General features: G+C 36.6%; 1 protein-coding gene across 1 annotated transcript in view; it reads right to left on the bottom strand.

Moving 5' to 3' along the window:
* The window catches only part of LOC144967073 (rho GTPase-activating protein 100F-like), a 152,283-nt gene that overhangs the window by 10,183 nt on the left and 128,123 nt on the right, over nt 1-13,977 (bottom strand). Inside the window, exon 4 of the mRNA XM_078903894.1 lies at nt 1,310-2,446. Coding sequence (XP_078760020.1) covers nt 1,310-2,446 — 1,137 coding nt within the window. The remainder of the gene's footprint in view (nt 1-1,309; nt 2,447-13,977) is intronic.

Genomic DNA, 13,977 nt, shown 5'->3' with positions numbered 1-13,977 from the left:
ACAGCCAAGTACTGCTGTTCTTATACAACTTTGACAAAACACTTTTTTTAGCCAGAACATTTTTACTTCAAAAATCGATTACTCAAGGTGATCCTCACCTTTAACGTTAGCATTTATATAGCGCAATATCAACTAATCGGTTTTTTACAAGGGCTCAATGGCCAATAGCTACACTTGACATTTACGACGGGACAGGACGCCTGTTAGGTGCTATCGATTGATCAAAACGATCTCCCCGCCTTGTCTTCCGATGTCTAATTTTTTGAGAATTCATCACTTATTATTAGGTTGATATTAGAATGAAAAGTTTACTGGCGAAAAAAGATTGTCATTGCTCACAGAATGAATGGTAAATTGGCTTTTATCACCTACCCGACAACTCCCTTTTGCCTCTGTGCACGTTAGAAGTTTTGAATCTAGTTTTTATTTACATGTTTAACTGTAACTAAAATTATTGCTCAATCGATTGGGCAACATCAATTCCAATGAATGACGAGTTTTATTAATATCTGTTTTAAGCTATAAACGTGGGATGATTTTTTTTCCCCTTCGGGCTCTTTATATGTCATTTGATACATCACGGTAATGGCATTTTTACGCATCAATTTTGATTTCAAAATCTACCCAAAAAAACCCATATTTAAATTTCACTTACTTTATATTTCCAACATATGAATAACTGCTGCTCACGTTATTACAAGAGCCTCCAAAATATTTAAAAATAAGCCACTACCTTTTTTCATAGATTTTGTCATCAACGTTTTCAAACATATTTATTCATATCAATCATGTATGTGGCAACGTTGGAATACATAACAGTGGCAAAATTAAGATCGTAATATCAGTTTCAGATGTTTCACGGCTTTGGTCGGCCTCAAAGGTCACGAGTTCAAATCATAGTCTCTCGAACAAGATTTTAATAAATGAAACATTGTGAAGCGCATTGAGCATGATTTAATCGTTAATATGCTCTATACAAACGTTCATAATTTTAGTTTTTTTAAAATTGGTGATTTTAGTTGGTTGACCACAGCGCCACCAATCGAACTTCTATGTGAATGGGAGAGTTGTCGTCATCTTGAGGATTGCAGGTCTAAGCTAGAAAATGTACGGATGAATATTGTCTATGAATACTAATCTCATCTCCGTGGCTTCACCAGAAGCTAAAAGGAAATTAGTGACATTAACTACCATCAGAAGCTATCAAACGCACATTCGCTCTTATTGTCTTGTTTTCAGTTGTTTAATCTTAAAAATAGCATACAGACACGATAACAACTAATAACTTTGAACCGATGGAAAGCCTTACCTGTTACAACATGAATATCCGAAACGTTATCCGGAGATAGATCCACAGCCAATGCATTCTTCTCGAAGGCTTCCCTAAGCATCGTCTTCCTGCGCGCCGAGCCACACAACCTATAGATCCCAACAGTATCCAATCCTCGTCTCTCCACTTCTTGAACACATTTATGTACCAAAATGGGTACATTTAATCCAGAAGATTCCAAATGAATAATAGCTTCTAACTCAACACCAAACAAAGCGTTTTTCTTAATTGACGGCAAGCGTTGAAGTGACAGAGCTGGTTCTTTGTAAAGAACAGTGATGAACAGTATTCCTTTAGGTTCTAATTTGATCGCTATGTAACGTTTATGCCCGCTGTGTACATATCCTGGAAGCAACACTGATCCGTGAAAACAAAGCCGGTGTTTAAAATTTGGATCCCAATGATAAATGAGAAATGACGCTTCTTTGGAATCTTCGAGATCTACGTCAAAGGCTTCATCCCAATCGAAATTGATAGCTCCTGTCCGTATCATAGTTCTTGCTTTATTTATTGAATCGACAGCCACTACACAATACAGATCTCTCAAGCTTGTTTTAGAAGACTTAAGGCCTTGACCCGACATGATGTGAATACTGAGAAGACCATCAAGACCAGCAGAACGAGTTAGCTCCACTCTTTTGCGCATATCTGCCTTGTATGGTTCAAATTCGCTGTACGGGATGTGCAGTGGTTTGCGAGTTAAATGAAGATTACGTAATCTAGCTGATGATGTGCGTGGAGATGATACTGCTGCGGAGGGAGTTGCTGATGAAGGGGCATCGCCACCGTGCTTTCCAAGCTGAATAGACGTTTGCGAGCTAGACAGAGGAATCCCGCCGGCCACGGACGAGGCACCACGAACACCAGCAGCGATAGCAGCACCGCTCGAAGATCTTCCTAGAATATCCGGATGAGAATCGTGGTGATAGGCGCTGTACAGGTATGGATTGCTGTCCCCAGATGGATTCCTAGCGATGCGGGGTGGAAGGGCGGGTGTTTGGGTGGCTGCTGCCCTCCTGATAGGCACTGGAGATACGGGACCGGAAAGCGGTGGACATGCGTACTCCTCTCCTCCTGACAAACTCTCGGCTCTGGACAGCGGAAGTTGGCCAACTCCTATTGAAAAAAAAAGCAATTGAATGAGATTCGTTACAGATATTACTAATAATTCGACAATAAATTCCTTGTTGTATGACTACAGTTAAAAGACAAAATAATATACAATCCAGTCTTAACATTTTGAACAACCAACGAAAAACAAACAAACAAAACAAAACAATATAAAACCAAATTTAAATCAACAATAAATATTTCTCAGCTACGTTTATTCCTAATTCATTTTCATACCAAGTAAGTTTAAAGCCGTAAAAACATGATCACTCAGCGATTAAAATAAGAAATAGTACAACTTTTGGCTCAATATTCTACATACAAATGACATATTTTGAGGTCATCTTAAATACTGGGCGGACTCCAGCAGTACCATTTCTACTGACGAGACAATGAGCCAAATTTACATTGAAACATTTGTATAAATTACTACATCGTCGCTTTGCTAGCGCCCAAACAATGTACCATGTCATATTTTTTAGATGGGATGTGATCTTCAATCGCCTTTCCATTGTGATTTTTTAGTGACAAGAGGCAAAATATTGATCCAAATACTTTCTAAAGGGGTTTGTCTTCTAAATGTATATAAATAATTAAAGAAAATGGTCATTTTAGTAAATGGATGGTCTAAAACACAACACGCACGCAATGTTCAAGAAAATTTTAACAAAAGACGTGCCAGTTTTGATCGAAAAAGAGATTGCGCTAAAAGCCCCCAAGGACCTCACAGAACAAAACCCTGAAAGCTTTTATTGCGATTTTGTAAAGCACAACGAATCATGAATTCAAGACTAGCTTTTTCCACACTAGAGATGAAAGCATTGAAAGCATTGCATGTCATTTTAAGATTTCAAAAATATTTCAACTTTAGTCCCAAATCTATTATCTTCTAGAAATCAACAAATCCAAAATAAAATTTTGAAAATTAGCAACATATTTTGATTTACAAAATAGAAATTACTGATTCTCAGTTTTTTGGTGCGAACTGCACACCAAGTCAACAAGTGCAAACTTTACCAAACGGGCCAACATCACTTGCAATAAACACAAAGCCCCACAAAGTAATATAGTATTCGGTACAGTCAAGCATATAGAGCAGTAAAGTTAGGTGCCCTAACGTAAACAATAACAAGTTGCTAGTGATTTCCTTTAGGGACCGGAACAATTTACGCACAATATAGGTCTCCCAATTTTGTAGTTTGAGTTGTAGGCAATACACTTTCAGTATTGAAAATATGTTTACATAAAATCTAACAGTTGCAGAAATAATAATATAAGGCTAAATTATTATGAAAATCAGGCTCCGAATAATTCTCGTTTTGTTCACACCAGCGCAATAATTTGCTCTGGTCTAAAAATAGATAGACTGTAACTTTTGATAAATTTTAGAAAATTTTACCTTTTGTTCCATAAAATATCCATATCTAGACATTATTTGATGCATGATCGAGTATTTATGAATATGTGTTTCTTTTGCCACCTAACAGCCAAATTTTAAAGGTTATTTTTTTTCTATTATTTACATTGGAACGTGAGCTGTCAAGACAGGAACATGTGGTTTGCCACGTGCTTCTCGACCTTTGTTTACGTTTTGGGCACCTAACTTTACTGCTCTATAGAAACCATGGCGTATGATAATTATTCCATAACAATGGATTTGTTCCACCCGACCAATTCCTTTTTTAAATTGAACCTATTGAAAAAAGATGCATTGTGGGATTAATTATTTGGTGTCATCCTAAATGAGTTATCAATGGGTTTAGGCATCGTTGCCTTTTTCCATGTCCATTAGTTATTGTTTAATAATAAGTCGTATATTTGGTGGGATACAATAATTACAGGAAATCTCTATCATACTTTTTTATCTTTTAGTCTCGTTCTCTCTTGGCGCTGATATGACCTTAATGTGTTGCAAGCGCCGTAAAAACCTTAAAAACAAAAGCAAAACAAGTTCTCTCTCTCTCTCTCTCTCTCTCTCTCTCTCTCGCTCTCTCTCTCTCTCTCTCCCTCCTCTCTCTCTCTCTCTCTCTCTCTCTCTCTCTCTATCTATCTATCTATCTATCTATCTATCTATATATATATATACATATATATATATATATATATATATATATATATATATATATATATATATATATATATATGAGTGTTGGTGGGTACTTGTAGGTACGAAAGTGCTCGATAATGGTGGTTAGAGCTAATATATAAATGTAAATTTTCACTCACATTATTCTTGCCAAGACGATTCGTTTCAGTGTTCCCACCTCATCAGTCGGCATAATCCATTTGTAAGAAATGTCCGTAGAAAACTCCAAACTAACGTTGTTTCGCTGCCTAGTGGTGACTAGTTTTGATGTGTAGTGTTATGTGCTCTCGTGTTTATATTATGAGTGTCTGTGTGTATGTGTGTGTGTGTGTGTGTATGTGTGTGTGCGTGTAGGTGTGTTGTGTGTTGTGTGTACATGTGTGTATGATATTGTAGTGGAATGTGGTGCGGCGGGGGGGGGGGGGGGTTAGGGAAGAGGGGGAGGGAGGGTATAATGGGGTCGGGAGGAAGGGAAAAAGGGGGGGGGAGGAAAGGGGGGGGGGAAGGAAAGGGGGGGGGGGGAGGGTTATTTGGCCTTTTGCGTTTTGAGCTTGAATTTGTTAGAGTGTCTGCTCAAAACGCAAAAGGCCAAATAACCCTCCCCCCCCTTTCCTTCCCCCCCTTCCTCCCCCCCCCCCCCCTTTTTCCCTTCCTCCCGACCCCATTATACCCTCCCTCCCCCTCTTCCCTACCCCCCCCCCCCCGCCGCACCACATTCCACTACAATATCATACACACATGTACACACAACACACAACACACCTACACGCACACACACACATACACACACACACACACATACACACAGACACTCATAATATAAACACGAGAGCACATAACACTACACATCAAAACTAGTCACCACTAGGCAGCGACACAACGTTAGTTTGGAGTTTTCTACGGACATTTCTTACAAATGGATTATGCCGACTGATGAGGTGGGAACACTGAAACGAATCGTCTTGGCAAGAATAATGTGAGTGAAAATTTACATTTATATATATATATATATATATATATATATATATATATATATATATATATATATATATATATATATATATATATATATATATATATCAAGGAATTTACCCAATGGAAACCGTACGGTGCTCTTATTGGCTAACCAACCAGCGGCCTCGATGAGAAAAATATCCGCCATTTTGATGTTGGCTGGGAATCGCGTTACTATAGTAAACAAGCGCTGATCGGCCGTTCATGAAAACAAGTTGCTGCTCGCTCGTTTAACTCAAAATTATTCAAAACGATCTCTCTAAAATGATATAAATGTGACTTCTTAAGTTTTCTTCACGGTCAAAACCACACAACATTCTATTAATGATTACGTCCGAGGCAAAAAGGAATATTGACAGGTCGACCGAGAGTTGAACTCGTGAGACGACAAACATCAATGCGAAGTGTAGCGAGAGTCAAGCTATTGTTTGTCTTGTCCTATTCTATATAGAGAAAAGGATAAATAGTATAGCCTCGTGTGTGAGTGGTTGCGTGTCATAGTCTTGTTTTTAAATTGTTTCTGTTGTTTATGTGTGTAGTGATGACTCTCTCACACTCAATTTCAATGCCGAAAGAGGAATTCCCGCACACAAGAAAGGGGAATTGGGGTGGTATTTTGCATACATATTGTATAGTATCTAGTTCAAAATAGATAACTGATTAGAATTATATTATGATATATAAACACAATGCCAAATACAATTCCGAAGTTTCCTTATTTCAAATGAAGTAAAGCTCCAAAACCTAATGGTAGTGATTGTAGTACTGAGTGTTAGTGAGGTTATGTGGTGTTGGTGGTGGTTGTAGTTGTAGTAGTAATAGTGATGATGATGTGGTGGTGGTGATGATTGTAGTTGTAGTAGTAGTGGTAGTGATGATGATGTGGTGGTGGTTGTAGTAGTAGTGGTAATGGTAATGATATGGTGGTGGTGGTGGTTGTAGTAGTAGTGGTCGTGATGATGATGTGGTGGTGGTGTTTGTAGTAGTAGTGGTAATGATGCGGCTATGTGGTCTAGTAGTATGACACTCGCTTCCGGATCGGAAGGTCCTGGGTTCGAGCCTGGCGCTCGGCGCATAGTTGAGTCCTTGGAAAAGGCTCTTTACTCACATTCTCTCACCGTACTCAGGTGTAAAATGAGTACCTGGCCGTTAACAGAGTTGTCTTTGTCCGAAAAATTGTAATATCGCCTAACAGGCGTCATGTCCCGTCCTACATGTTAAATGTTGACCAGGGACCCCTTGTAAAGCGCTTTGAGCACATTTAGTAGATATTGCACTATATAAAGCTCAATTTAAAAAAAAAAAATATTTTAATGATGATGATATGGTGGTGGTGGTTGCAGTAGTAGTAGTGGTAGTGATGATAATGTGGTGGTGGTTGTAGTTGTAGTAGTAGTGATAGTGATGATGATGTGGTGGTGGCTGTAGTAGTAGTGGTAGTGATGATGATGTGGTTGTGGTGGTTGTAGTAGTAGTTGTAATGGTGATGATATGGTGGTAGTGGTGGTTGCAGTAGTAGTGGTAGTGATGACGATGTGGTTGTGGTGGTTGTAGTAGTAGTGGTAATGGTAATGATATGGTGGTAGTGGTGGTTGTAGTAGTAGTAGTGGTAATGGTAATGATATGGTGGTGGTTGTAGTAGTAGTGGTCGTGATGACGATGTGGTTGTGGTGGTTGTAGTAGTAGTGGTAGTGATGCTATTGTGGTGGTGGTTGTAGTAGTTGAGGTAGTGATGTGGTGGTGGTTGTAGTAGTAGTGGTGGTGGTGGTTGTGGTAGTAGTGGTAATGATGCTGATATGGTGGTGGTGGTTGCAGTAGTAGTGGTAGTGATGACGATGTGGTTGTGGTGATTGTAGTAGTGGTAGTGATGATGATGTGCTGGTGGTGGTGTAGTAGTAGTGGTAGTGATAATGATGTGGGTCTGGTGGTTGTAGTAGTAGTGTTAGTGATGATATTGTGGTGGTGGTTGTAGTAGTAGATGATGTGGTGGTTGGAAAACACATTACAGGTTATTATAATACATGATTACACACGTTCTCTAACTTCATTTTTTGACAGCTTCGTTGTGCCATAAATATACGCAACAGTTCTGAAACATTTTATTGTGGATTTTGATATTGTTTGTTGTTTTTCTTGTGTCGTTATGTTGACATAGATACCGAATGAATGGTAATTACTACATTCTCAGCCAACAACAAAATGGCGCTGAATGCTTTCATTGGTGGACACTTTTTAGGCTTCGTACGTATTCTCATTCGTTTAATTCTATGATATATATATATATATATATATATATATATATATATATATATATATATATATATATATATATATATATATATATATATATATATATATATATCTATCTATCTATCTACATATCTACCGGAAATAAAAATTAATCACAACAATCTCACTTTCACTTCCAGAAGAGAGTGACTGCTCGAAACAATATTGTAGAAGTTTACAAAATTATATTTGAAATATCTATCTATCTATCTATCTATCTATCTATCTATCTATCTATCTATCTATCTATCTATCTATCTATCTATCTATCTATCTATCTATCTATCTATCTATCTATCTATCTTTAGCTATCTATCTATCTATCTATCTATCTATCTATCTATATCTATCTATCTATCTATCTATCTATCTATCTATCTATCTGTCGAAAGAATAGAGTTAATGTGGTTTGTTTAGATGCAAAACTTTTAAACGTTTTCGTAATTTTAACTTTGAATTCGAATTTCAGCTGCTGGTTCTCTCTACATAATACCAGCGATTGACTTTTAAACTTGGGTACCTCGGCCATAACGGTAAATAGAAATATATCTTGTATAGCATTGTATTCTTAGAGTTAAGGTAAACACACGCACGCATGCAAACGTACGCACACATACACACAAACACACACACACACACGCACACAAACACACACACATACACACAAACACATGTGCATATAAACACAATCTGAATTTCTTGATAACTTCCCCCATAAATGATCAAGTTGTTCTCTTAATAGCATGCAAAGTAAGATTAGTAAGAATTGACAAACGAAGAGAAGCTATCACACAGACTGTTCTGGGAAGTGGAAAGTTATGGGGAGGAAGAATGACGGAAACCTTGTAAAGCGAACTGAGCATAAGAGATCACGTAGAAAAAATAGTGAAATAAAGATAATTATACGGTTCTATCATTTCTTTGTATTTATTAAACGGGTTATTTCTATCGTGTGAAATAACACTACGAGCTTGCGAGTATGTGTTATTGCACGAAAAATAATAACCAGTTTAATAAATACAACGAAATTAAAGACTCCGTTTATTCTATTCCTCCAAGTAAGAAAATTAGATATTTCGTGCGGTAGTAGACTACTACTTCTATACGGATTTGTGTTTTTCTCCATCTGCTTGAAAGACAATTTGACCCAAAATCTAAACAAGTTGGATTTGTATTCATGCACACCATAATATTTTTTATTTCTCGTCAGCTGTCATTTACAACTTATTTTAAACCAATAGAATAAGCGAAAATATTCTGCAATCGTTGAATAAATTGTCTATTAATCGCGTTCACAGCATTGTTCAACGATAACGTATTGACTAAGAAATGATAGGGTTTTCCAGTGTGAGAGGTGGGAAAAGTGCATATTTATTAATTCATTTTTTTTTTTTAATGAAGAGTTCAGACCAATTTGAACGAAATGTAGCCATGCACATGTACAGTAAATGTGAGAGTCCCCAATAGAATTCTGAGAGACAGACTGACGGCCTTTGGGAGGAGATCGGAAAAAATGCGGCCCCCCGGGGGGGGGGGGGGGGTGAATGCTATTGATTTGTGAGTGATTCACGGGCTTCGAGCAGAAGCAGGGACGGTAACTGTCTCTATTGATTTTAGTAGCTACCATCACCATCGACACTCAGTGTCGCCTCCCTACGCCCTACCCCCAGCCCTGGTCTCACGATCAAAATCTTCCCTGTCATCCTCTTTATCATTATTTTTGTGTGTCTCTCTGTCATGCTAGCTTAGAGATCCTTTATGACTCAACCCGTAGAACATTGAAGTTAAACGCAAACGATTTGGGTTCCAATAGCTCTATTAGGTCTAGTGGAAAGCACTAACTTTGCCTTAAACTAACGTTTTTTAAAATGTTTTTTATTTCTCCAATACGCCTTGTATAGATCTATGTGTACATTATATGGACATTGCGACAAAGCACGCCTTACGTATGCATTTACGTCAATACTTTGTTAAACTGATAACTGTTGAAACACAATAAATATTCACCCTTACACTGACAAAACGTTTTAAAAATAGTTTTGGCATGTAGTGTTCAAGTACAATTATGTAAATGATATATTTTATAACGCTAATTTATTCATTTTTGTTATGTGGGTTCATAACACCATTTTTTATGGATGAATAACGTTAATCTCTTTATCTATTGAAAACCCACTATTCTTATATCGTTTGAATTCCCGGATTTTTTGTCATTTTGGGGGTTATAATATTTATCTATCGAATTATGAAATAAAAGTGATTTAGCTAAATCAAAATAAGGGTTTTGTCAGTATGAGCAAGGGTAAGTTGATAGAAAAAAAGGAGTATAAAAAACCAAGAAGAGATGTGACCTTTTTGTTTTAAAAATTATAGATTCCACAGTCGTTGTTTCTGTCACATTACATCGATCAGGTTTTTTCCCCATTTGATAAGTATCTGATAAAAGTTTACGCCTCTATTGTTTGACAAGCACAGCTGTGCTTTTATTGACAGGGATATAGATATAGATATGTCTTCTTATGGCAAAAGAAAACCATTGCGTTCCCTGCTATCAGTTCATTTTGACGGAATGGACTACTATACTTGCAGGTCTGGTAACCGAACGTAATTATGGGCTTGATTTAACGTTATTGAAATAGCAACTTTTTTGTTGGTTTGCGAGTATTTATTTCTTTTTCAATAATAAGACCAAAACCAATTAGTATGCAAAACTTGTAAATAAGTACAGATCGATTTCAATTAATAATACAGAAGAATTTTTTAGATATTGTCTTCACAATCGAATCCAGAACTTGGAAACACGCATATTTCATACCAGTATAAACAGCATAGCAACGGGTAAAATATAGTTTGTCAATAAGCAAATATGTTTTTAAATATATGATGTTAGAGTTAGATAGTACATCAACCATTAAAAAAAAAGCTTTATTCGTGGTGAAATTAAGCATTAAGGATCCCTCTGAAAAAAAAGGCCAAAATAAGCCAGCCCCGAAACACAAAACGGGCAATGGAAGGTCAACTTTCTTTCTGAAGTTAAAAATAAAGAAGACAAAAGGATACATTGTTCAAATCCGGATTTTCCAGAAATAGAGGCACAGTGCCAAATCTACTCGGCCAATTCACCCTTACACAATGAGCTATTGGAAAATATTTTTATTAAGATTAAATTGCGCTTGATTATTAAATTTGCTTTCTTGATGCATAATTGCCATTCTCTGCTCTGTATAAAAAGTTGGTTCATCAAAATATACTTCACTGATTAAACGCATTTTCCCATTTTGCCAGAAAATATTCGCTTCACATATAAACAGCTATAAATGCTCCTTAATGTGTCCAAGAAAAAAATTAAGACTCTTAAGAGGTGTGAATTGTTTCAATCTCTAAATACACGAAGTAAACTTTGAATGGCCAAAACAAAGAGTAAAAAGACGTTTTTTTCATTGTAGGGTTGAGAGCAATGTTCAAAATACGCAAATTATAACTGTGTGTAATCTGACATTTTAGAGGTTTGGATGAGCTTGATCTTATGTCGCCTAAGCCTTTACTCATCTTACATTCCCTTAATGATTTGGTGATCCCTCGCCATCTATTAAATATTTAAAACACCTCGTATACTGGCACTAGCCAAGCACCTTGGGTGGGGGTGGGGGTGGAGAGAGAGAGAGAGAGAGAGAGAGAGAGAGAGAGAGAGAGAGAGAGAGAGAGAGAGAGACTCTAAACCCATTTAATATTTGCCATTCTGAGACAAGATCATTTAAAGAGGGTGACAAATCCCCTAAAAATGACCAAACAGTTTTTAAAATATTAATATCAATCGGGCACTGTATGTTGATTTTAACTTGTCAACTTTGAGTGGCTCTTATTAAGCGACACCTCTTTCAATGCCCGCTCCTTAAACCTATTGGTACGTAAGTCACCTTTTAAAATCACTCTTGGAGTTTTGTAATATGTATGTTTAAAAAAAACCCCGTATCTTTAAACTTTAATGCGTCACATTCAAAGTGCATCCATTAAATTTAGGTATCCCCCACATACACACGCTCATTTGTCATCGAGTAGACATTGCAACTCAAGATCGCGGATTGGGTTGTAAGATCTTTTGGATCAAAACTTTCTTCTGGTCTTTTTCCCCCCTGAATTCTGTTACATCAGTTACAATACGAGTATTTCGTGTCCATAGGTCTAGACTGCCAGACGTCATTTTGGTGGTAGAAAAAAGCCTATATATGTTGCGTCACGCGTCGAGAAAGGACTAATTTTAATCGGGTCATTCAACCATTAATACTTCGGCCATTAAAAAAAACGTACATAGCTAAATTTGGAATCTTCTTAAAGAGGAAGGCTTCAGCTTTATTTCTATACCACTTCAACAATAAAAAAAATGGGCATTAAAGGTTGAAAAATGTCGTTTTAAAACTTTACAGCAGCGAAAAATCCCGACATATTATTGATATAAAAATTGAACCAAGTCTAAAAGACAAACATCTAATCTCTATTTCTACCAATTTGTTTTAATGAGGGTTGTATAATGGCCGAGGTATCGCATTTTTAAAAAGCCCACCAAATCCTTGTTTTCAACTTTGGGTGTGATCGGATTTTTAAAACCCTCATAGTAGTTTGTAACAGCACACAAAATCCCGTGAGAATGAGATCTCAAATTATTGACAAAAAGAATAGAGTTCACGAAAACCTCATGAATAAAAGTATCTTCATAATTTATGTTTTAGATAGTTTAAAACAAAATAAATAAGATATATATTGTTATTTCAATTGATAACTCGGGTCGGTAAGTGGGTATGTTTTAATGATGGAACAGCTTAAATAAACCCCTAATTTTTTCGGGTTTTATCAATCTGTAATTATTTTTGGATGACTTTCTAGCCTTGGTTTTTATTGAATGACGTGTTGTTTTTATCACTTTATCAATGTAATTTTTTTCATATCAGGTTTGTCTCTCGATGATTATTTATTGCTAATAACAAAAAGGGACGAATTTATACACACACACTCTACACTCATGGCGGCCATGTTGTTGCTATGACAAAATGATTGTTTGACCTTGTTAGAACTGAAGTAGATTTTTTACGGTCGAAGGTGTGATGTCGTTATTAAAACAATTACATATGAATACTCACTACTTGTAGTTTAGAAATAGACAAAAGACACGCAATGATTCGTCCTAATGTGTGAGAAAATTGAAAAAGCATCGGAGAAATAAGACTTCAAAGTGCCACTTCATTTTCTAACAATTTGTTTTCTATATTTCTAATTCTTTCATGATAGTGATAGACTATGTATAGGAACAGTAAGAGTTACTAGTGGCTAATGAAGAAATATCTGTAGAAGTTAAATAATCTTTCTTTACGCCATTAAAACTGGACCCAAATGGATAATTATTTGTTTGTGTTTTGTTTGTTTTTTAATCGGGAAGAGATGTGAATTTAAGACGAGAAAAGAAGCAAATAGTTTTGGTTTTGGTGAGATTTGCGATACCTCAGTTCATACAATACTCGCCTCTCAAGCAAGTAGTTAATCATCAATAATTGGTTGGCTAGATCTTTAGGGTGTGTGTCTGGCGGAAAGTACTTTATTTCAGACTAGCATCCTATCTAATAGTAGCAGTTCATTCAGTAACACAGAAATCAGGATACGTCAAGTGTCATAGGCGCTAAAAGACTTTGGGGTGATAGGGGGTTGAGGGCACAAAAGACACCTGCTGGGCACAAGTGCATGATCCCGTATAAGAGGAAAGCACTCTACTGCCAACGTATTTATTGATACCCTCCTAATAACATATAAAGAGACGATTTACAGTGGAAAAATCATCCTCCATAATAGGAATAATACATTTAACCACACCCTTCCGGTTAAGGATCCCAGAGAGGGCCAAGGCAAAACCAAGTAATATAATTACCAGACAAGCCCATAAAGTAGCATGGAAGTGAAAAAGACGTTGCGGAAGTAAAGACATGATGTCTTGGGATTATTTCAGTTTCTTAAGAGGTTGATTTACTATCTTATGCTGCTGGTTCGAAGATTGTGCTTATCATTCATGATTTCATGTTGAATTTTGAGAAGGAAATATTGATTTTACTAAAAAGTTAAGATGATTTTTGAATTTAACAGGTACGGTTACCTTTAACGTGTA

This window comes from Berghia stephanieae, chromosome 1 (genome assembly GCF_034508935.2).
Source record: "Berghia stephanieae isolate SIO BIC M18660-M18661 chromosome 1, UCSD_Bste_1.3, whole genome shotgun sequence".
NCBI classification, from domain to species: Eukaryota; Metazoa; Mollusca; class Gastropoda; order Nudibranchia; family Aeolidiidae; genus Berghia; species Berghia stephanieae.
The sequence above is the reverse complement of the archived record's forward strand: the minus strand, read 5'-3'. Positions and strand labels throughout refer to the sequence as shown.